Below are 23,511 nucleotides of genomic sequence, written 5' to 3' on the forward strand. Positions count from 1 at the left end.
TTTACATTACACATTATTTTATATTCATATTTCATAATTTTATTGATGATAATAGTTAACAAATAAAAATTAATGATGAAAAGATTAATTTGCTTTTGAATTTGACAAGATAGTAAATAGAATCTACCAACAAGGAATTAATTGATTAATTTTCCAAAAAAAATTAGTTTAAATGATCAATTTCAACTGAAATAATAACTCAAATAATCAAATAACAGTTTGCTCAAAATAAAACATAAAGAAGGCTATAAGTTCAGCTGCAAAAAAATGTGCGCGTGGCAAAATTTGAGTGGAAGTACTAAAAAGCAGCTGACGTATACCGTATCACTCGATAATTTCTCCCATTAGTGTAAAATGTGTAAAATTAAAAAATTGTGGCACATTTTACAAATCACTTCAAATGTCGAGGGTGTGAGATGTAATTAGCCATTTTATTTATATAACCGCACAAAACCCTAAGAGCAGCTCCAGCGGGAGCTCCTGCTCGAGGGACAGGCTCTGGAACAGGGCTTGATTGCCCGAGGGAGGAAGTCCAGCGTTGGCTGGCGAGGGAGCCCGAGCACCCCCGAGCGCCAGGCCCGTCGATTCTCGCCGGCCCGAGAGCCTGAGGTGGGTCTGACGTTAGCTGACGTCAGACGCCTGTTTTAATGTTTTTTTTTCTGTCGAGCCTCGAACTCCTCCAACATCTTGCCGATCTCGTCCACTATCCCATCCTCTCCAGCTCCAGCGGTGGTCACGGTGGAGGAGGAGAAGGAGCTGACGGAAGATTCGGAGCATGCGATTTCGGCACCAAAATTGTGATCTGATGATGCATGCAAGAGAATGAGAGAGATTAAAGAGAGAGAGAGGTTTCAGAAATGAGGGGGGTTGCGTCGTAGAGAGAGAGAGAGAGAAAGGAGAGACAGAGGGCTAGGAAACATGAAGAGTGTTCTGGAAAAAAATGAGAGAATGGTTGTCGGTTGAGTTTGGAAAAATGAAATGGAAAAGGAATAGGAAAAAAGAAAAAGGAAAACAATTAAAAATGATTTTGTATTATTTTATAAATAAAAAAAATACTAATATTTTATTGCCAATTGCCCCGGCTATTCAGTGCAGGGGTGGAGATGCAAAAGACAATTGCCAGGGGAATGCACTATTTATTAAATGCGATTACTGTTCATTGGGTGGATTAAATAGTGAATAGCCTGGGGGGAGGGCTCCTACACTGGAGTTGCTCTAAACCCTGAGTACGTCGCTCTCATCTCATATAGCTCACACCACGCGAATCCTCGAAGGAATTGAGAGGGGGAGGAAGATGAATCACATAGCAGCAATGGAAGAGCAATTGGTATCGGAGAGATTAAAGCAAAAGCTAAACGAAGTAAATGTCGCTGCCCAGACCCAACTCTCCACCATCCAAGACCATGTCAATTTCACCCTTCAGGTATATATGCATCTTCCGGTGTTTGATTCTTTTGCTTCTTTTTTTTCGGAGTTTTTGGTTGATCTTGTGATATATGTTTGTGTGTATTTGTAAAGATTTCATATAATATACATATATATATATATATGCGTGTGTGATTGATGGGTATGGATTTCACATAATTACTGCATTGTCAGCTGCTTGGTTTTGAGAAAATTTTGTAAAATATGAAAAATATGGTTGTGGTATTGTTACTGGGCTCTGTTTGGTTGCTCAGAAAATGCAAAAGGAAAATTAAGTATAAGAAGTTAGCTACGTTGATAATTGATGCGAGAGAAAACAGTCATTCAATTCAAGTGTGCAGTCTTTGTTTGGGGCTTACTTTTTTATTCATTTATAATTTTTGTAGATTTTATTTTTTGAATTTGCATTCCAGATATAAAGCCAATAATTGATTTTTTTTTTAGATTATAATTTACTTGTTGATTGATATGGTTTCGAAACCTGGGATGCAATGCAAACTTGGTGATTCTCTGTACTTATATATCACTTTATGTAGTAATTTTTCAGCTAAAATTTTGGTTGAGGACCTTTTGCAGCAAGCGTACTTCAAGTGTGCGCATGAGTGTTTTGATAGGAGACGAAGTCAGCAAGACATAAGCAATTGTGTTGAAAATTGCAGTGTTCCTGTTGTCAGAGCTCAAGAGGGAGTTGAGAATGAGATGGCCAAGTTTCAAGTAAGTTCTTCTTACTTTTCCCGTGTCTCTTTCAGTGGTTAGAATTCCTTATGTGTTCCCCCTTTTCTAGTTGAACTGTCAGATGTTTTGTGTGATGAAGATTGAAAACAAAAAATAGTGTAGTGCCATTTGCCTGATTTGCACATAAAACCCAAGAAGCACTAGACCACTTTACCGTGTAACTCACCCCTTGCTTCTCCCACCATCACAAGTGCTTCTCCTCCATGGAAATCGCTTACAGAATTGAAAATCGAAATGGCTCACACCAAGCCGCAGGAGTTTTTCGGCATAGAAATTGCTCAGGCCAAACCACAAGAGCTTGTCCCACTCACAAGATTTGTTTTCTTTTCTTTCTAATATATGGGTTTCACCATTTCCATGACTGAAAGAATATAAATTAACTACGCTAACCTCTTCGGGTTGTTCTCAGCCTCATAAGAAAACCCAGTATGGTGTTTTTTTATGGTATATGTATTTTCTTTTAAAGACTGATTTTACTTTTGAAGACGGAGTTACAATTTTGTTTCTCCTATTTTATGAGCTTTTGGTTCTTGGAGGAGATTCTACGTTGTGAGCTAGATGTTTTCTGCTATGATCTGTGAAACCAATGTTAATCTGGTAGACTCTGGTTCTAACATGGAGGAGAAGCACAAGGAGGAAGCTCTTGCGGTGATTGTCTGCTGTTTCTTGGGTTTTGTAAACGGGGTCCAAATTAAGCATATGACCATTAGTTTTTATCTTAACCTCATCGACACACAAGACATCTAATGGTTCAAATTATCCTAATTGAATTCGAAAGACTTATACCCTCCATTGAGAAGCTACCTGTACATATATAATGTGTGTGTGACTTGTGTGGGCACACACATCGGTCCTATGGTTCGATTTCTTGATCCAGTGAGATAATATCTTGTTCGATACATACATACATACATACATATATATATATATATATAGCTGTATCTCAACCCTCCTGATGTAATTCAATAAAGGGATGTCCCCATAAGTTAACAGTCAATGTACTATGTTTCCATCTTTGCTTCCATAAGCTCTAAAACCTTATCAATTACTGGGATGCAAAATGTCGAAGTTACCTAGGAATTCCAACGTAGTGTGTTAAAAAAATGTTAAAAGCTTACGTGCATGCAACTGAATAACATGTTTCAATTACTCAATTTCAGGATTTTTAAGGTTTTTGTAGGTCCACATTGTCCATTCATGAGAACTTTATATAAACAGTCGGAGGATTCTTTTTGTAGTTATTGGCTTGCAGAGCTACGTTTCTTCCCCTATAACTAACTCTTCAAGGTGATAGTTTTTTTTAAGGCTCGTTTCTATCCTAATAACATTGTTTGAAACCATAATGTGGTCCGACCCCATGATACACAAGGAAAGATGGTTTCTAAGTTTCTAATACACTACAAAGTTGCAGGCTTTAACTTAGTCGAGGAGTTAACAACAAAATAAGGAACCAAGTGGCTTGTAGAAACCATTGGTATCTTGTAAGGCTTAGAAGTACAGAAAAGGTACCAACTCAAACCTTCACATCTAAAACAGAAATCAGAAGAGGGGCAAGATAATACAACAACAACAACAACAAAGCCTTTTCCCACTAAGTGGGGTCGGCTAAGGGGCAAGATAATACGCAAATAAAAAAAATAAGAGTCTCCAAGAATTTGGCTTGAAGATAAGTTGATGCTTTTTTTACCACTATTAGAAGTTGTATCATAAGCAAGAATTCTATAAGAATGAGATAGCCTTGCCAGTTTGCCTTTGCTTCCTTTAGGTTGATATTTAAGTTGTACTGTGAAACACACTCGTGGATATGACTGAAGGTGACAGTGCATTTATGACAATGAAGAGAACAAGCACATTAGCAGTAGTTCACTTATGATGTATGCTTCTTCGGATGGAGTAAGATGTTGACCGCGGTTGTTTCGGTGGCAATCAACTTGTGGATTTGAATGTTCATTTCTGACGTAATCAAGTATTAGGGTGGTAACGGCAATAGCTGTGGCAGTTATTGATGCAAGGGGAGTATGCAATGTTTGGTTCTGATAGTGACAGTAGCATAGATAGATATTATTAGTAATGTTTCCTAATTGAGGACATAATTGTGATTTGTTGTAACATCCACTTGTAAGTGGAGTTTTTTTCGTTCAGATGCATGTCAAGTTTGTTGTATTACTCTGCGTGCGAAAGAGCTCTTTATGTTTAAACTTGTGATTTTTGTATGCTTAGCGAATATGTTTTCAGGCTGTCGTCTAGCAAACTACTTATGAAAATTCTTGTACCGAATGCAGGAGAGGTTAAGTAGGGCACTGATGGTCTGTCAGGACAAGTTCGAAGCAGCTAAGCAACAAAGGGTCACAACCAATTCACTCAACAATTTGGAGTCATGTGTTGAACAGGCAACCCAAGATAGCATAAAGACGCTGCCACATCTTGCCGAAAGACTGAAGGCTTCCTTCGGGATCAACCATTAAGTCGAAAGAGTCGTAATAATTGTCTTTCTAAAGTACCCCTTTATTATTCCATTAACTTACCTACTAAGCCCGTGATAATCGATAAATGTCGAATTTCTTTATGCTGGAAGGCAAAAAAACTGTCCTGCACTTTTCTGCCGTAAGTGCTAAATTATCGGATAGCAATTGACGTTTTTGTAACGATGAGGAAATGATTTGGTGGAACTCAAGAGGCATATGAATCTGCAAAAAATAATTTGGTTGGAATTTCCCATCCAGTGTGTATCCAATGCACAACACTGACATGCTTATGATATGTACCGTCTGCACCCTTAGTACAACGCACGCACAAATCTTTTGTGTAAGTCGTTGCAACTTGCAAGGGAAAAGACCCTATAAGGCTATAACCAGTGACGGATCCCCAAAATATTATTGGGGGTGGGGCGGTCAGTAAGCACAGCGTAGTGCGCAAAGGTATTTTGGACAAAATGACATGCAAATTGACATTTCATCGACTTGGTAGGCCTGAAGTCATTTGTCAAGTCATATTCCACGCCTGTTGACATATGTCAACGTCTTTTGGCGAGCATGTTGACAGACGTCAATAGCTTTTGAGCAAGCATGCTGACATATGCCAATGTATGTGGAGTGAGCCTATCGACATATGACCATAGCAACGCATACAAGAGCATGAAGCTAGCAACTATCCTGCCCAGTGCCCATAGAGGCAATTCGTCGAGCATCTGGAGAGCATCTCAGATTTTCCAAGGGCATTGCCCAACTCTTCCATGGAAGATTTATGAGCTTTTGGGGGCCTGAGGGGGTCAGCTAACCCACCTTATCCCGAGGTGGATCTGCCCCTGCCTGTAACACCATGCTGGTATGCTAAATAAAAAAAATAAAAAAACCTTGAGAAACCCCGAGTTTTTGCCTGTTTCAATTCGGTTTTTTTTATTTGGGGGGGGGGGTTACGTGAAGCTAGCATATAATGTGCTGACGTGTGCGGTTGGCAAAGAGACGCGTGTTCCAGCCAGCGGGCCACATTTTGGCATGCAAGCATTCCAACCCATAACCACTTTCAGCTATCTAATTTGGCAAGGGCAAGTGGTCGCCATTCAGAGCAGTTCCATCGGGGACTTTTTAGGCCAACACCCAGCCAATCCATTCCAGCTCAGCAGATAGGCTGGCACCCAACCCAAGCTAGTCTCCAGCCCAGCTCATAATCGACAGAGCCATGGCCCGGCCTACATGACGTAAGCCACCTTTTTTTTTTGCGCCAGAGAGGGAGTTGTTGTGGAGGTTGAGGAACGGAGCTGGTCGAGGCGGGAAAGGGTGTCGGGAGGGAAGGAGCCACAAAGGGAGAAAGACGGGAGCTGGTTATGTGATTATGTTTCTAATGAAAGAGCCATCTGAAAACTGAACCGAAAGCATTCGGAAAAACATGCATGATGTACAAGTAGATCCCATAATTAAGGGATGAATGAACGACTGAAAAAATGCCAAAACCTATGTCAATTGAAACTGATAACATGTACTGATTAATGCCAATTTAGAATCCCTAATCCCAATTTGAATTCAAAATCGCAATCTTTAACTTTGCCTTAATTTTGAATTCGAAATCTCAACCCCTAATCCCAATTCGAAGGTGCAGTTTCTTACCTTTACCTTGAGGTAAAGGCATGTGCAATGCAGATGCAGCAGTCGGACAAGGGGGGAAAGAGACCGAGAGACAAGGCTGGTTTGGTATTGCTGTACTTTGAAAAAATGTTGATTCCGTTAAGCTGTGAGAATAAGCGGCTGTGAAATAAAGCAACATAGTATTTGGTAAACTTTTTTGTAAAAGTGCTTTTGGAAAGAAGAAAAAAAACAGTATAATAGTGTTTGGTAAACTTTTACGTAAAACAGCTGTAACTATGTGAAATAACAAAAAAAGTATAATACTAGATGTGCTATTAATTTAATTTTCTTAACAAATAAAGGTGAATTACTAAATATACTTTATTTTTAAAGAAAATTATTTATATACTTTATCTTAAACATATAATCCAATGTTTAACAAGAAATCATAATCCAACATTCAACATATAATTTAGCATTTAAAATATCTATTTACTATACAACTATTACTTTTTATCTTTTCTTTTATTATGGAATCAAAATTTTTTATTCCCTTTGCCCCTGTCATCTCTCAAATCCCCTTCACATCCGCCTTCCTATTAGACTTTTCATCGTTTTCTTCTTCTTCTTATTCTTCCTCCTCATCTTCGTCTTCGAGGTCAGCATTAGCTTCAAACTTACAGGTTTTCTCTTCGCCAGTGGAGGAGTTGTTGAAATTTTATGGGGTTTGAATTTTAGTTTCGGCAGTCAACAGACTGTTATGAGGAACTTCAAGCTTTTGGTTTTGTTGGGGCAGTCGGGCTAGTCGTCGCATCTGAGATCGGGTTTGCGCTTCCATGGCCATGGTGGAGTCGTGGTCTTCCATGTCATTGAAAGCCGGCCACATCCAAAACCTAGATTACCCAGAATCGCATATCACCCAGATTACCCATAAATCCAAATCTTCCAATTCTACCTTCCAATTATTCAATTCAATATTCCAATTACCCATAAATAAAGGTTGAAAAAAGAAAATTTACCTTTTTATTGATGAAGAGTGCTCGAACCAGATGAAAGGGAGAGATCGAGCTTGAATGGAGAGAGAGAGCTGGAGAAAGGGAGCTCGAACCAGAAAGTGAGGGTAGGTTTGGGAATTTGGAAGTTTCATTAATAAAATCATTGTAGCTCCATGTGTTTCACAAGAAGCTGATTTCTTAAACTGCCTTTTGCAGCTTCCCATTTTTAGCTTTTTTTCATCTGAAATTTTGAAATAAAGCTAGTTTGGGGTTTTTACCAAACACCAAAAACTCTCCCAATTTTTTTTCATACCAGCTTTTTTTAAAATCACCTTAACCCCAAACCATACCTGAGCCGAGTGAGAGAGAGAAAGAAACTGAGAGAAAGAGAAAGAGAGAGAAACTGAGTTAGAAATTAAAAGTCAAATTATTATTTTATAATAAAAATTAATAAAATTGATTAGGGTATTTAGTTTTAGGGATGGATATGCATTTGACCTATTACTGTTCATTGGGGTATATCACTGTTTATTGAGTGTATTAAATAGGCTGGGTGCTAGTGTAATTTTTTTTAGGGATGAAACTGCTCTTAAAGCATATGCAAATGCCTGAGCAAAAGAAGCTCGGCCTTGCGTATGCGGGCAAGCTGAAGTTAGCTACAATTTTATTTTATTTTTCTGTCAGGACCGAGTAACACACGTGTAGAAGAGGATGGCAGCCAACAAATTCTACATGGGTGGGCAAGACAAGAATGGATACGAAGCAAATGCGAGAAAAAAGAGAGTTAAATAGGCAAAAAAGGCAAGAGGAGAAGGATCATGATACCATGCCTTGACGCTTCAATCATATATGTGTCCTGATTCAAAACGATTTTGGAAAAGCAAAAAAAATCTCGTCATGAGAAGCAAGATTTCCATAGTATATGAGAAAGTTCCATATGTTTTAAGGGAAGACAGATCAAGCCACACTGATTTTATTTTCCAAGTTAAATGCTATTAAAAATATGATTATTTCAATTTGGTAGTTGGTTATTTTATTAAGTGAGTTCTTAGAGCATCTCCAAAGTTGACGTCAAATTCAAAACATTAAATTTTAATTTGATGGCTGACCTGACAATTTGACATATTGTCAATATTGTCCTTCCACCCGATATGCCAAAATTTATTGCTTCAATTATGTTTTTTTTTAAACAAAAATAATAAAAGTTGGGTTGTTGTTTAAAAATAATAAAATAATATTTAAATATGCTAGCATTTAAGGTAATGTAAGTGGAATGCCTTTGGGAACAACAAAAATCAATTTTGAAGGTAGCTTTAAATTTAACATTTATTTGTCCATGTCAGCTTAAACCATGTCCAAAATAAATGTCAAATGATAAGAGTCAAATTACAATTGATGGCTGATGTAACAATCTAAAGCCTTATGTCAATTTTTTTAATTCTCCAACCGAATTGTCAAATGTTATTTTATTATTTAAATAGAGTTTTAAATGATTGTAATTTAAAAATGTTGAAATAAAATTTTTATTGGTTGAAATGTTAGTGGAATAAGAAACCCACTATTAAAATGAATTAAGAATAAATTTGACATTGATGTCAAATTTGACATCAAATCACTAAGCCTTCAAATTAAGTCAACAAATAACACCTCAGTTGGAGAGACCTTTGATATCAAATATGCACAAAGGCATTTCACCTAGGATTTTGACATCTCATTTAGAGATACTCTTAACCTTCTTTTTCATGTCATCTTTGATATCACAGTAAGAGTAAATGGTATGTTTTTTATTACTATTTTGAAAGTTTGTTGGAATCAGACAATCGTTTTACTATCAAAAATATGATTATTTCAATTTGGTAGTTGGTTATTTTATTAAGTGAGTTCTTAGAGCATCTCCAAAGTTGACGTCAAATTCAAAACATTAAATTTTAATTTGATGGCTGACCTGACAATTTGACATATTGTCAATATTGTCCTTCCACCCGATATGCCAAAATTTATTGCTTCAATTATGTTTTTTTTAAACAAAAATAATAAAAGTTGGATTGTTGTTTAAAAATAATAAAATAATATTTAAATATGCTAGCATTTAAGGTAATGTAAGTGGAATGCCTTTGGGAATAGCAAAAATCAATTTTGAAGGTAGCTTCAAATTTAACATTTATTTGTTCATGTCAGCTTAAACCATGTCCAAAATAAATGTCAAATGATAAAAGTCAAATTACAATTGATGGCTGATGTAGCAATCTAAAGCCTTATGTCAATTTTTTTAATTTTTCAACCGAATTGTCAAATGTTATTTTATTATTTAAATAGAGTTTTAAATGATTGTAATTTAAAAATGTTGAAATAAAATTTTTATTGGTTAAAATGTTAGTGGAATAAGAAACCCACTATTAAAATGAATTAAGAATAAATTTGACATTGATGTCAAATTTGACATCAAATCACTAAGCCTTCAAATTAAGTCAACAAATAACACCTCGGTTGGGGAGACCTTGATATCAAATATGCACAAAGGCATTTCACCTAGGATTTTGACATCTCATTTAGCTATATTCTTAACCTTCTTTTTCATGTCATCTTTGATATCGAGTAAATGGTATGTTTTTTATTACTATTTTGAAAGTTTGTTGGAATCAGACAATCGTTTTATTATCAACGCAACCTTTTATTCTGGAATCAAGAGATTCTCCATATTGTAAAGGCCCAGAGTTTTCTTACGCGGTGGATTCGGCTTTAAAGAGAGCGTGAGGAGTACTGTCCGTGACGTGGCACAATCTGGAGCTTTAAATCAGCTTGGCATGGAATGAACGGCTGAGATAGATAAGAGAGGAGACAATCCGGATCCCCCTGTAAAACCCTCACTCTAGTGCTTCACCACCATCGCCGCTCTCAAAACCCTAAATCATCTCCCTCTAAGCCCTCAGCTTCAACTCTGCCATGGAGGAGGTGTGCGAGGGCAAGGACTTCTCCTTCCCCAAGCAAGAGGAGACTATCCTCAAGCTCTGGTCCGAAATCAAGGCCTTCGAAACCCAATTGGAGCGCACAGAGGGCCAGCCCGAGTACGTCTTCTATGACGGTCCTCCATTCGCCACCGGACTCCCACACTACGGCCACATACTGACCGGCACCATCAAAGACGTCATCACGCGATTCTTCTCCATGACGGGCCACCACGTCATTCGCCGCTTCGGCTGGGACTGCCACGGTCTGCCGGTAGAGAACGAGATCGATCGGATGCTCGGGATCAAGCGTCGGGACGATGTGCTGAAGATGGGGATTGATAAGTACAATGAAGCCTGCAGGAGCATTGTTACTCGGTACGTGGGGGAGTGGGAGAAGGTTATTTCGCGGACGGGGCGGTGGATTGATTTCAATAACGATTACAAGACGATGGATTTGAAGTTCATGGAGAGCGTTTGGTGGGTCTTTGGCCAGTTATTTGAGAAGGGTCTTGTTTATAAAGGCTTCAAGGTTGGTTGATTGCATTGTGTTTTCTTTCCGTTTTGCTCAACTGGTTAGTGAGATTTTCTGAATAAAACTGGTTTTTGCATAATTGGAAATGGGGCTTAATTGGAAATGATATCGGTTTTTCGATTAAAGTATGTTGTTGCTGTTTAACTAGATAATGATTTCTAGTTAGGGTATAAGCTCAATGTCGGTTATTGAAACTTACAATTTGGAAACATGAGAGAAATGGAGGGAGGGCGAGGGGAGGAGAGATAGTGTCCAACTTAAGCAGGGAGGGAGGACACATTTTGTTTGACGTATTGGGCAAAAGAAAGGGATGCGTTGTATATCCACTGACAGATTTTGTTTTCCTTATTTTTATAGGTCATGCCATACAGCACTGGTTGCAAGACACCGCTTTCCAATTTTGAGGCTGGTCAAGAGTACAGGGTTAGTGATACTTCTATTGATATTATATATAAAGATAAAGATTGCTAAATTATTTCAACTGTTGTTCGTATTGTTATTGAATCTTTTGCTTAATGCGTTGAAATCAAGGTATAAAATATCGATGATATCGGAAATATCGGTAGTCCAAAAACACGGAAATTTCGATGAAAATGTCGAGATATTATTGATATCGATAAAAATTGAATAAAAACCACGGAAATTGTAAGAAAAACTTGGAAATTTTTATTGAAATTTTGCAGGATGTTTATTTAGTCAATTATCTATTAGTTTATCATAAAAAATTGGAAGGAAATGCATTGCATGATATATATAACTGATTTAAGTTGATTATATAGCGAGCTGGCAAACATTGTGAGTAGAAAATATGTAGTAATTAATGAAAGAAGTTTAAACACACCATAATCATTTATATATAATGAATTAGTACAATATTTTACACTTTATACATTGCATGGTAAGATACATGAGTGACTTAGCAAGGTCTAAAATATCGATGATATCGGAAATATCGGTAGTCAAAAAACACGGAAATTTCGATGGAAATATCGGGATATTATGAATATTTTAGACCATGGTTGAAATTAGTAACTTTTAGTTTCTTGGTTAAGTGGTTAAACACTTTTCAATATAAGAACCGGTATCTATGAATTCAACGTTCCAGCATAATATAAATGAAAGGAAAAGGGGGGCATACTTTCTATTGTTGAAACTTGGAATTTGTCTGTGTTAAAAGGGGGACATACTTTCTATTGGTGAAACTTGGAATTTGTCTGTGTTCTTGTTCTGTCCTGAATTCAACTACTTGTAGCTTGATGTTTAAGAATCTCTATCATATTTGACATCTCTAGAGAAACACAGGATGTACCTGATCCTGAAATTATGGTGACTTTTCCAATTGTTGGAGATCCGCAAAAGGCAAATTTTGTAGCTTGGACAACTACACCATGGACCCTCCCGAGCAATTTGGCCCTTTGTGTCAATGCAAATTTTACTTATGTGAAGGTCAGTTACTAATAGCAAAAGTAACAAAAGTAAATGCCTGCTATTTTTGTTTTCATCTCTTTTTCAGTTTCTTTGTCACATAAATTTGATTGCCCTGTAATACTAGTTTTCATCTCTATTGTGTTTAAAACTAATGAGTGTATTTATTTATTCTTTATTTTTTTGTGATATCAGACCATATTCTGATGCCAAGAATTTTTGTTCAACTTTATTCAATGGGTTTTATTATGCTATATTACTGTAGAATCTAATTTGAGGTGGAAAACAAATCAGGTCCGCAACAAGTACTCCGGAAAAGTTTATGTTGTTGCTGAATCTCGGTTGTCAGCTCTTCCTAATGAGAAACCAAAGGAAAATGTAGCACATGGATCTGTTGGTGATTCAAAAAAGCTAAATTCAAAGGCCAAAGGATCCTCAGGTGGGAAAAAGGAAACCGTGGACAGTTCATATGAAGTATTGGAGAAATTCTCTGGTTCTTCGTTAGAGGGAAAGAAGTGAGTACTTGTTCCTCATTTTCTGTTGTTATCCTCAATTTGGAGTTTGGTTTTAGGTGGTTTCTTTTGTCTACATTGTTTTTATAATTCACGTGTTTTTTGACTCATACCACAATTAAAAAGAGACTGGAAACTGCAGGTATGAACCGCTGTTTGACTACTTTACGGAGTTCTCTGATGTGGCATTTAGAGTTGTTGTGGACAACTATGTTACCGATGACAGTGGTACTGGTATTGTGCATTGTGCTCCTGCATTTGGTGAAGATGATTATCGTGTTTGCCTTGAAAATCAAGTAATCAACAAGGTATGCACTCAGATGCATGTAAATAGTATATTTTCATGGGTTGAGGTTTTCTGATTCATTAATCAAGATAACTAATGAGGAACCAAATTGAAGGATTTCCTAAATCAATGGGTGTTTCAGTCTTTAGTTCTCTAGGGTTTTAGTATTTTTAATATTTAGAGGCTAGCCGACATTCACCTCTCCCAGACCCTTCGTAAAGCGGGAGCCTTGTGCACTGGGTACGACCTTTAGGGTTTTAGTCGTTTGATTTCCTACTTTATAAAGTTTTAGATTCTTTCCAGATTTATTGGGATTGGTTTTAGTTTCCTATTCCATTTTGGATTAGGATTTCTTTCCTGCAATAGGTTTACTTTACTGTGTTCTTTAGGTTTAAGGCATTGTGAAACACAAGTATCCCTTATAATTCCAGTAGTTGTATGGATGAAGAGTTGATGAATGGAAAAGTTGTGTTTTCCAGAGATTGGAATTCTAATCCTGCGATGGGATTATTTTCAGGCCCTTATTTACTTCTTTGCCCACATTGCCTTTGTTTTCTTGGAATGTAGGGAGAGAACTTGATTGTAGCTGTTGATGATGATGGATGCTTTACCGAAAGAATTACCGACTTCAGCAAGTGCTATGTCAAGGATGCAGATAAAGATATTATTGAAGCAGTGAAGGTATATGAGAGTTTGTATACATACACGGACGCACATCTGTAGGGTGGTTTACTTGCACAATCCCCAGTTTTTTTTTAAAATATATCTTCTAACTTACACAGATGTGTTCAATTTTAGCTCCATGCTCTAAGCTTATGTTTTGACATCAAAGAATAGGTAGGGACGTGTTATGATGCTATTTATTCTTGTTATCTTGTTGTCATCTTTAGTTGAAAATATCTTTGGGATAAAAGTGAGTTAAGAATAGAAATCAAAGTTCTGTTTGGGATTGGGATGTTTCTGTACTTATTATACGCTTCTATTTGTTTGTATCCGTTGCTCTGATGTAACTCTTCATATTTACTCAGGCAAAAGGAAGGCTAGTGAAGTCTGGAACGGTTACTCATTCTTATCCCTTTTGCTGGAGATCTAAAACTCCGCTTATTTACAGAGCTGTTCCAAGCTGGTAACTGCAGTTTAAACTAGCTATTATTTAGTCCAACTTTATATTCTGTTATTTTGATTATTAAGTCTTTCTGCACTGAGTTACATTAGTCCACTGATTTCTAGTTAGATTCTGTTTGATCAATTTTATTGCATGTTCTTAGTACTTGAACTTTATTGGGTTCCATTGATTTAGAATAGGGTACCGAAAATGATATTTCCCTTCTATTTTCTTTCTTCTCATGTCTACTTGTAGTCTCATCTCAAATAAGTTTTACCATTTGATTACAGGTTTATCCGAGTGGAGCTGTTGAAAGAAAAATTGTTAGAAAACAACAAGCAGACTTACTGGGTTCCTGATTTTGTCAAGGTTGAATTTTTTGTGAATATAGATACTTTTCTTCCTTGCTTTTTTTATTTATTTTTATTGATGTGTGTTTTTTATTTTTTAGGCTGAGTTTGGTAAATGACATACTCTTTGGGTGGATAGTGTGGTAAAAGATGATAAGTAGCAACAGTTTAGGGTGATAAAGTAGGTTAACTATAGTCTGATGATGTAATTGAGTCTCTGGAGGTTCTTGAATATTGTATCTTGTCTTCCCTATTTACCATTTCTATTTATTTATTTTAATCCTGTGTTATAGGGGGCTTACTTTGTCAAATAAAATAATATAGCCGTTTTTAATTATTGCCACAAACTATCGATGACATGTGACATTTCTTATGTTTAAACTGTTGAAAACTGGTGATACTTGCTGCAAAACTTGGATTCCGTGAACCTTCTAATATGGAAATTTCTGCCAATGGCTATTTGGATTGCTATGCTAGATGATAAACTGTGTTTTGGTGTCATGTTCTATTTTGTAAGAAATAGGCAATACGTCCTCATATGAGAGAGTTTCATAAAATTCTGAAATGTGATGGCAATAAGTCCCCATCTGTTCTATTGCCATATTTCAGGAAAAGCGCTTTCACAATTGGCTGGAGAATGCAAGAGATTGGGCTGTTAGTCGAAGTAGATTTTGGGGCACTCCACTTCCAGTCTGGATTAGTGAGGATGGTGAAGAAATTGTTGTAATGGATTCTATTCAGAAGCTTGAAGAGCTTTCTGGTGTTAAGGTTTGATTCCTCTCTGTCTCCACGTGTATGCAATTATTCGTGAATATTCCTGGACTTCTTGTTTCCTAAGTTCTATGCTTTATTAATTGTTAATTTCATGAATTAACAAGTAATAGATGACTTTTTTTTTTGTTCATTTTGCATTTTCTCGAATTAACATATCTAATGTAATATTCTCTTATGCTGATTAAAATAGGTTTTCGATCTGCACCGCCACAATATTGATCACATTACTATTCCCTCAAGCCGAGGTCCCGAATATGGTGTTCTTCGACGTATAGATGATGTAAGGTTACTGAATCATTGTTACACATTATAGTTCCCTTTTTTGTACTTAAATCATAGTTAGTTTTGCATTAAACACTTTAATTGTTGTGGCTCATACAGTTTCATTTGTAATTAAACATTGTCGAAATTTGTTGCTTTCATTGGTTTTTGAACTTTTGAAGGTTGTTTCTGTAATTGTTTCATGGACTTCTACATTATTTTGTAACTGCTCTCAAATACTTGTTTACTTTGAAAGGATAAAAATCATACTCAAGTGTTGCCATTTTATTCACCATTATGTAATCAATGACCTTGTGCTGCATTCTAGTTATGCTTTTTGATAATGCTCTCGTTTTGACGTTGATCATTTAATTTTCCTTTCAGGTGTTTGATTGTTGGTTTGAGAGTGGGTCCATGCCTTATGCTTATATCCACTATCCTTTTGAGAATGTTGAACATTTTGAGGAAAATTTCCCTGGCCATTTTGTGGCTGAGGGGCTAGATCAGACTCGTGGATGGTAAATTTTTGCATTGTCCATTTACCAGATTTGAGTTTCTTCCCCTAGTTAGATAAATATGTGATATGATATTGAAGTTATATGTTCATCTGCCTTGTTAGACAACCTTACGACTTGAAAAGCTTAAGCTATTAGGTAATGATATACGTATATCAGGCTGATACACCTTTTAGATTGCTGTTGCATGCATAAAATCCTTAACGGCATTGGATGAAAAACAACAAATATTACACTATGTATGGATGAAGAAATTTAAGATTACTAAGGAATTTAAAAATGACGGAAATTGAAATGACGAGATTTTATTTTCTAGAATTTGTAAATTTTCTTGTTTGGTTAACCTAAAAGAACAATGGAATTGAATAAGGAATTTGTTATTTTTAAACTCTCAATTATAGAAATTGAGAAATGACATCTATTTACATGGAATTTGAACTTGGGATTTGGAGGTCCCAAATTCTAAGTTTTTTTTTCTACGTGGAAATTCTAAATTTCTATGTTTATGAATCCAAACAAGAGAATTGGTGCCTGTCAATCTATAAATTCTGACTTTTACCAAAATTCCATGTTTATTTCCCTCTTCCAAACATAGTGTTGGTGTTTAAGCAACTCTTAAATGCAAGGGACTAAAGTATGGTATGTTTGGGCTGAGAGGTGGGAGAAGATTTCTTGTTCACAAAATTTTGGATAATTTTTCTTTCCTATTTATAGAAAACAAAAATTTGTTTAAATCAAAACAATCTTAAATTCATTTGAGCACTTAAATAACATATATATTCCAGTCTTACGTTTTACTTTTGTTAATCAAATATCTTAGTATAATCACCTCTTTATTAAAAAAATATTGATTGGAAGAAATAAATGTTGGCTGCCTTTTGGAGATAATCATTTTTGCTTGTTTATCCTAGGTTCCTAACTCACAAGTGTTTCCAAAATTTAGCCCAGCCTGGTTCCAAATTTTTATTGTTTTCCTTCCCATCCTGCAGGTTCTACACTCTTATGGTGTTATCTACGGCGTTATTTGGGAAACCTGCTTTTAGGAACCTCATTTGCAATGGACTTGTCCTTGCTGAGGATGGGAAAAAAATGAGTAAAAGTTTGAAAAATTATCCTTCACCAATGGAAGTTATCGATGACTATGGGGCCGTACGTTTATTGCAGAACCTTTTTCATTTCATTATGTATTACGAAGTTCTTTTTTAGTCCATGTTTATTTGTTTGTATTTTGGATGCCTCTAGATGTTAAATCTTCCCAATGATTGGTCTATTCCCTGTTTCTGTTGTGCAGGATGCACTAAGACTATACCTCATTAACTCTCCTGTTGTGCGTGCGGAGCCGTTACGTTTCAAGAAGGAAGGAGTTTTTGGTGTTGTAAGTATTAGTTTATTGATTTAAATAGAAGTAATCCAATCACTGTTTGAACCTAGATATCTAAATGGAAAGATATCTAAAGGGAAATCAAGGAAAGCCTTGGGAGAAAACTGATACTACCATAAAATTCGTCCAAATTGAAATACCCCTTGAAATTTGGTCAGGCCCCTTTCACAGTACATCAATAATTACCCAAACTACCCATATAGCATTAATAATCCACTTGATACTTGCTAACTCCTTACAATAGTTTTTACTGCATCATTTATTTACCATTCTGACTTAGTTTTCACATTCGACTTCTGTTTGTTTCGAGTATTTTTCTTCATTTATATGGGCTAGAATTTATTACTGGTTTTGATTCACTGGAATTTCTAAAAGAAGTGCCTTTTATTTTTTGTTGTTTTTTTATTTTTTTCAGGTCAAGGATGTATTTCTTCCTTGGTACAATGCATATCGGTTCCTTGTTCAGAATGCAAAGAGACTTGAAGTTGAAGGGTTTTCCCCTTTCCTCCCTGTTGATCTAGCCACTGTACAGAAGTCGTCTAATGTGCTTGACCAGTGGATCAATTCAGCCACACAGAGTCTTGTTTATTTTGTTCAGCAAGAGATGAATGGTTATCGACTTTATACGGTAGTTATCAATCAAGCATTAAGTACTTACATCTAATCGACAGAAGTTCAATTAATGAGATAGATTTATGGTCTTAGCATCTGGCTAGTGAAATGTGATTTTCTTGACTGGCAACACCAAAAACTCCTTCCTTCACCTTGTGGGAGATGGGGTTCATAAACCTATATTCGTACCGGTCCATCACTGTACAATGGGAGCTGATTCTATTGATTATATGGATAAAAAAAAATTGTTTCTTGAAATTTGACCTACGCATCAATTTATTCCATAGAATTATATATTCAATCCGTAGTTCCATACTGACAAACGAATAAACTTTTTAGGTAGTTCCATATCTTTTGAAGTTTCTTGACAACTTAACAAATATTTATGTGCGGTTCAATCGGAAGAGGCTAAAGGGTCGAACTGGTGAAGAGGATTGCAGAATGGCACTTTCAACTCTCTACAATGTAGGGTGGTGGTAACTTTTTAAGCTATTGTGGTTACTCTCTTTATGTTGCCATTGTTTGACGAATAGCTGGGTTTTTCATGAGTGGTTATTTTGTAACTATTCAGTTCTTGAAATTTGGTTAATGTATGTGCATCATTTGTTATGTGTCTGCAGGTCCTCTTGGTGTCATGTAAAGTAATGGCACCATTAACACCATTCTTCACGGAGGTCCTTTATCAAAATATGCGGAAAGCTTTGAAAGAGTCAGAGGAAAGCATTCATTTTTGCAGTTTTCCTGAAGGAGAAGGAAAGGTATTGGCATTCAGTTCTTTATTATGATCATATCAATCAATGGCTAATCAAATCTTTTGTGGTTATTTGAGCAGTTTATCTGTTTAGTTAATATTCCTAGTGTGGAAATTTGGGCAGTTGTTTCTTCATAGACTTGTTTGGTTGACATATTTCAGTGTACTTAATTTAACTTATTTATGTTATAGATTAATTGAATAAAATGATGGTGAGATTTCTTACTCTCTATTTTCCGGTCAAGGAGATTTCTTACTTTAATTCATCATTTATTAAAAAAAATTTGGAAATTTTTTCATTTCATGAAAAGTGAAAGCTAACATTATGCAGATGGAGAATATTTCTCCATGAAGGAATTAAAGTTCCATCTGATATTGACTTTTGTGGAACTTCTTGCAGATCCTGAAACCTTGTAATTTTAGATTTGCATATTCTCCTATAAACTTTTGCATGTTTCACTAAAATGTTTTCCCATTACAGACAGACGAGCGTATAGAGCAAAGTGTTACAAGAATGATGACAACAATTGATCTTGCCCGTAATATTCGTGAGCGTCACAACAAGCCTCTCAAAACACCCCTGAGGTGTGTTTATAGCTTCCAGTCTGTTTCCAATTTTTTGTTCCAGTTGCCTACCTTTTTATGTTGATCTGAAAAAACTTGCCTCTTTTTTAAACAAATACAGGGAGATGGTTATTGTTCATCCTGATGCAGACTTTCTTGATGATATTGGTGGAAAGCTAAGAGAGGTACGTGATAATTTTTAATATTTGTGGACATTTGTGGTCAGTTAATCTATTCATGGTACCAACTAATGCACTATTGTTTATACAACTCTCTTTCCGGTCAAACATGGTAGCCTAGTAACCTTTGAGTCGAAACAGAAAAGTGAATTTATAAAAGGCTCCTTTTATTAATTTTTCAATGTCTGTTTATTGTTACTTCCAATACATCATGGTTGTGTTTTCGGCAATCATTTGAAGCAAAAAATACAAGGCTTTTATGAAGAAAAAGAAAAGTGAATTTATAAAAGGAAAATCTGTGGTTGATGTACCGTGAAGCAGCTCCTAAGAATCCAACATAGTTCACAGATGAAATTTTTGCTTCGCCCAAGCGTGCGGCAGACCAGTAAATGTCCTCTACCAAAAGGGTCTGGGCTGTAATACTTTGGGATTTTAGCTCTCTTTATTCTTTTATTTGATAAAATCAAAATTGACTTGCAGCTGGATTTTACATGCTTTAACCCTTCTTCCTTACATGCTCTTCACAATTTACGTACATATGTCTTTCAGTTAATCCGGCTCTCACAAATCTCTTGTTCTGGCAAAAGTAATATTATTTTTACCAATTGTTTTTGTGATAACGGATCACCTAATAACTGTATGTTCTACATTGCTCTTGTAGTTACCCACGCAAAGTATAATTGTAAACAATTCTGGTAAGGGATAGAAATGAAAGCTTAGGATATTTCATTAAGTTTCATTAGCTACTAACTATGATCTTTAGTAGTGGCTTGGTTCAAACCCCATGCAGATGGACTCCTTTTTTCTGGGTCTTGCGCATTATTCTTCAGCAACTAACACATTAATTGTTTTCCTTTTGATCTCAGTATGTATTGGAGGAACTTAATGTAAGATCTCTTGTCCCATGTAATGATACACTGAAGTATGCTTCGTTACGAGCAGAGCCTGATTTTAGGTATGAGAACATGAGGAACAATTTGATTTTTTTTTGTTAAATTTATTTTGGGGATAGGGGCTAAAGAAAGCTGAATGTTGTACCATGTATTTATATTTAATGGTTTTGTTCATCTTATTTCTTACAGCGTATTAGGTAAGCGACTTGGAAAATCTATGGGAGTTGTTGCCAAAGAAGTCAAGGCCATGTCTCAAGAAAGCATTTTAGCATTTGAGAAAGCTGGAGAAGTTACTCTTTCTGGTCATTGTTTAAAGCTGGGTGATATTAAGGTGCTCATCTTTTAATCCTAATATAATACCCTTCATCTATGGTTTCCCCTCAACTTCTTTGCCATGCTATCCCACCCTCCCTTTGACTTATATTTTATATTTGATTTATCCTGGTTGAAGGCATTTAAGGTATTATCAATTTTAGGTAGCCTCTTTCTATCAACAAAAAGATTTGTCTTTCTTGTGGAAAACATTTGTTTATGTGGGATGCTGGTCTAAACAGCCACCAGGAACTCCACTGACAGCATAACTCCGTTTTATTTTCATTCCTTTTATGTCCAGGTTGTTAGGGATTTCAAACGTCCTAATGGAACGACAGAAAAGGAGATTGATGCTACAGGGGACGGTGGGAATTTTTAGATCATCTTGTAATACGTTTTCTGACTTGTTTTTGGGTCTTACATGTTCCTCTGTTCCACATCTCAGGTGATGTTTTGGTGATTTTGGATTTACGTCCAGATGAGTCATTGTTTGAGGCCGGTATTGCTCGTGAGGTAATTTTCCTACTTTTGTTGGGTTTATGCTGGGTGAACAGTTCTAATTATTTTGGTGCAACATTGTTTTGGCTCTTTGTTCTAAATATGGTAAAAGTGGGATATCTTCAGTCAAAAAAAGGTTGAAAGGGCTATCCTTACACCCTGTTGCCAAATTTTGGCGACTCTCAATGACGGTGGAAAGTGAGTCTTTTCGCTGGTTGCCAAAATTGAAAGGATATACTTGTACTTCATATTTTTGTTAAAAGGTGGGTGGGAAGATAGGACATAGGTTGGGAATAGCAGCAACTATTTTTATTACTGAACATATTTACATATTTACATTTTTTTTCCTTATGTTCAATTGTGATGTAGTGGGCAATAAAAAATTGTTAGGCCTTTCACAGTGGTTGAGTGAATGTGATACCTTTATATAGGAATCATACATACTGAGTTTGATACCTTTACACTAGTGCTACACTAGTGTGAGTTCAAAATTGTTAGAATCATACTTTAGAACCTACTAGTTTATAAGTATCACATTCATGAGTTTAATATATATGTGTCACACTCAAATTTTCCGCCCCACTGTAAGAGTGATTCCTATATGAGCTCAATATATTGGTATCACACACTTTTTCCGGCCTATTGTCGAACGCCTTACTACATTTATTTTGGTCTGCTAGTTATTAATATGGGAACTGATAACATTTCTACTGAAATTTTCTCAAACCCGTATCAGATTGTAAACAGAATTCAGAAGTTACGGAAGAAAGCTGCCCTTGAACCTACTGACATGATGGAGGCATACTTTGAATCGTTGGATCAAGATAAATCAGTCTCACAACGGGTTTTGCACTCTCAGGTATTATTTTTGTACATAAGGGTTATGCACTCCCATTTGTCAGTGACATTCGGTTTGATGTGAGCAACAACTTTATGATTTTGGATTCGAAATTTTGATGGAGCTATGATTGATTTAGCATTGTTGCTTAAACATCTATGCTTTATGAACTTTTTCCACTCATCCTGTACAACTATTTTGGGTAGTAGATTAATCTCTTTTCCAAGCTGATTGGGTGAGTGTTTTGTGTGCAGGAACAATACATTAGGGATACCATTGGTTTGCCATTGCTTCTGTCTAGTGTGATGCCATCAGATGCTGTCAGTTGCACTCACTAGAGACTGCTTTATTTTGTTTAGCTGCATTATTTATTTATTTTTGGTATGGATGTTAAATAGCCACTTGAATCTTGATATTTTCTTTTTGTTGTATGCTTTACAAATTGCAGGTCGTTGTTGCGGAGGAGAGTTTCCATGGGATATCTGGCATGTCATTTGTTATCAGTTTGACCCGACCTGTGCCAGTGCTTGACTCAGATGCAATTCTTTCTCTATATTCAGGTCGGTACTCTCTTCGCCAAAAATTAGTGTGGTATTCAACTAGGAGTATTATAAGTCCGTCAAAATCAAAATCCACTACACTCTTGATTTTGTGCCTCGAACCATTTTTACTTATTTTGATCCTCTGGTCCAAATATTCGTTAATGGTTGCAGGAAACACAGAATTTGCACGGGCTCTGCAAACGTACTTGTTATCAAGGGATCATGCAAATTTGAAGTCCGAGTTTCAACAAGGAAAGGGAAAGGTTTGTTTTACCTTTTATTCGGTTGATATGTTTTCGTCTCGAGAAAAAAGCATTTAAATAGATGGTACTCATAATGCCTTGCGTGCCTTTGTGCAGATAAATGTTGATTGCATTGAGAACACTCCTGCTGTGGAACTGGTGTTGGGGGATCATGTATTCTTGACCGTCGGGGACTTCATTTCTAGAACAAAATCTCAGTAGTTTGCTTCTCTTTTTGGGAAAATATTTGGTAGATTTGTTATCCCATCATTTGTTTCGGTTTTCTTGTCAAAACAGTCGGAAGAAACGATTAGAAAGCAAATACACGAGCCTATATCGCGGCCAAATGTGTTAACACGCTTTTATTTGTTGTACAGATGTAAACGACGCATACTGAAAGCAGCAAGAGATGGCCTAATTGTTGTCTCAAATGGCCTTAATACAGAACTAAATACGATATTTTGGTTATTGAGAAGTGATGTGAGATTGAATATTTAGAGTTTCTAATTGTTGCTTCATGGTTAATGACCAGTGTTACTCCATATCTTACCAATTTCTTGGACCATTAAATAATGCGTGAGTCTATTATTTTAGGAAGATTATTCTCGCACACCTCAATTCGCTTCTTACACGTCCTGTACTTTTGACCGTCAGGTTGAATAAATCAAAAGGAACAACCAATATCAAGTAAGTGTGTGAGAAGCTAAAATGACGTGCTTAGCATTTCTCATATTTTGAAGTCTTCTAAGCAACTAAACAGACGTATACAGACTAG

At 36.2% G+C, this 23,511-nt stretch overlaps 2 protein-coding genes across 3 annotated transcripts; both read left to right on the forward strand.

Annotated features, from left to right (window-relative positions):
• The first annotated feature begins 1,221 nt into the window (after positions 1 to 1,221).
• LOC126618436 (uncharacterized) lies at positions 1,222 to 4,878 on the forward strand. Its single transcript, XM_050286511.1, has 3 exons — positions 1,222 to 1,423; positions 2,002 to 2,139; positions 4,443 to 4,878. Exons 1-3 carry the CDS (start codon positions 1,295 to 1,297, stop codon positions 4,623 to 4,625), a joined length of 450 nt encoding a protein of 149 aa, XP_050142468.1. The 5' UTR covers positions 1,222 to 1,294; the 3' UTR covers positions 4,626 to 4,878.
• Positions 4,879 to 10,066: 5,188 nt separating this feature from the next.
• LOC126618427 (isoleucine--tRNA ligase, cytoplasmic) lies at positions 10,067 to 23,211 on the forward strand. Of its 2 annotated transcripts, XM_050286496.1 has the most exons (28): positions 10,067 to 10,693; positions 11,054 to 11,119; positions 11,999 to 12,142; positions 12,416 to 12,636; positions 12,776 to 12,941; positions 13,487 to 13,600; positions 13,948 to 14,045; positions 14,315 to 14,393; positions 14,984 to 15,142; positions 15,339 to 15,428; positions 15,794 to 15,927; positions 16,914 to 17,073; positions 17,216 to 17,299; positions 17,721 to 17,933; positions 18,257 to 18,382; positions 18,538 to 18,675; positions 19,150 to 19,253; positions 19,354 to 19,417; positions 20,278 to 20,366; positions 20,494 to 20,635; positions 20,918 to 20,981; positions 21,062 to 21,129; positions 21,851 to 21,973; positions 22,207 to 22,272; positions 22,401 to 22,512; positions 22,666 to 22,757; positions 22,854 to 22,986; positions 23,114 to 23,211. In XM_050286496.1, exons 1-27 carry the CDS (start codon positions 10,160 to 10,162, stop codon positions 22,956 to 22,958), a joined length of 3,555 nt encoding a protein of 1,184 aa, XP_050142453.1. In that variant the 5' UTR covers positions 10,067 to 10,159; the 3' UTR covers positions 22,959 to 22,986; positions 23,114 to 23,211. The 2 variants fall into 2 exon arrangements, with proteins under 2 accessions (XP_050142453.1, XP_050142452.1); XM_050286495.1 differs by having other exon boundaries at positions 22,854 to 23,211.
• Positions 23,212 to 23,511: the final 300 nt, after the last annotated feature.

This window comes from Malus sylvestris, chromosome 4, assembly GCF_916048215.2.
Source record: "Malus sylvestris chromosome 4, drMalSylv7.2, whole genome shotgun sequence".
In the NCBI taxonomy this organism is placed as follows: Eukaryota; Viridiplantae; Streptophyta; class Magnoliopsida; order Rosales; family Rosaceae; genus Malus; species Malus sylvestris.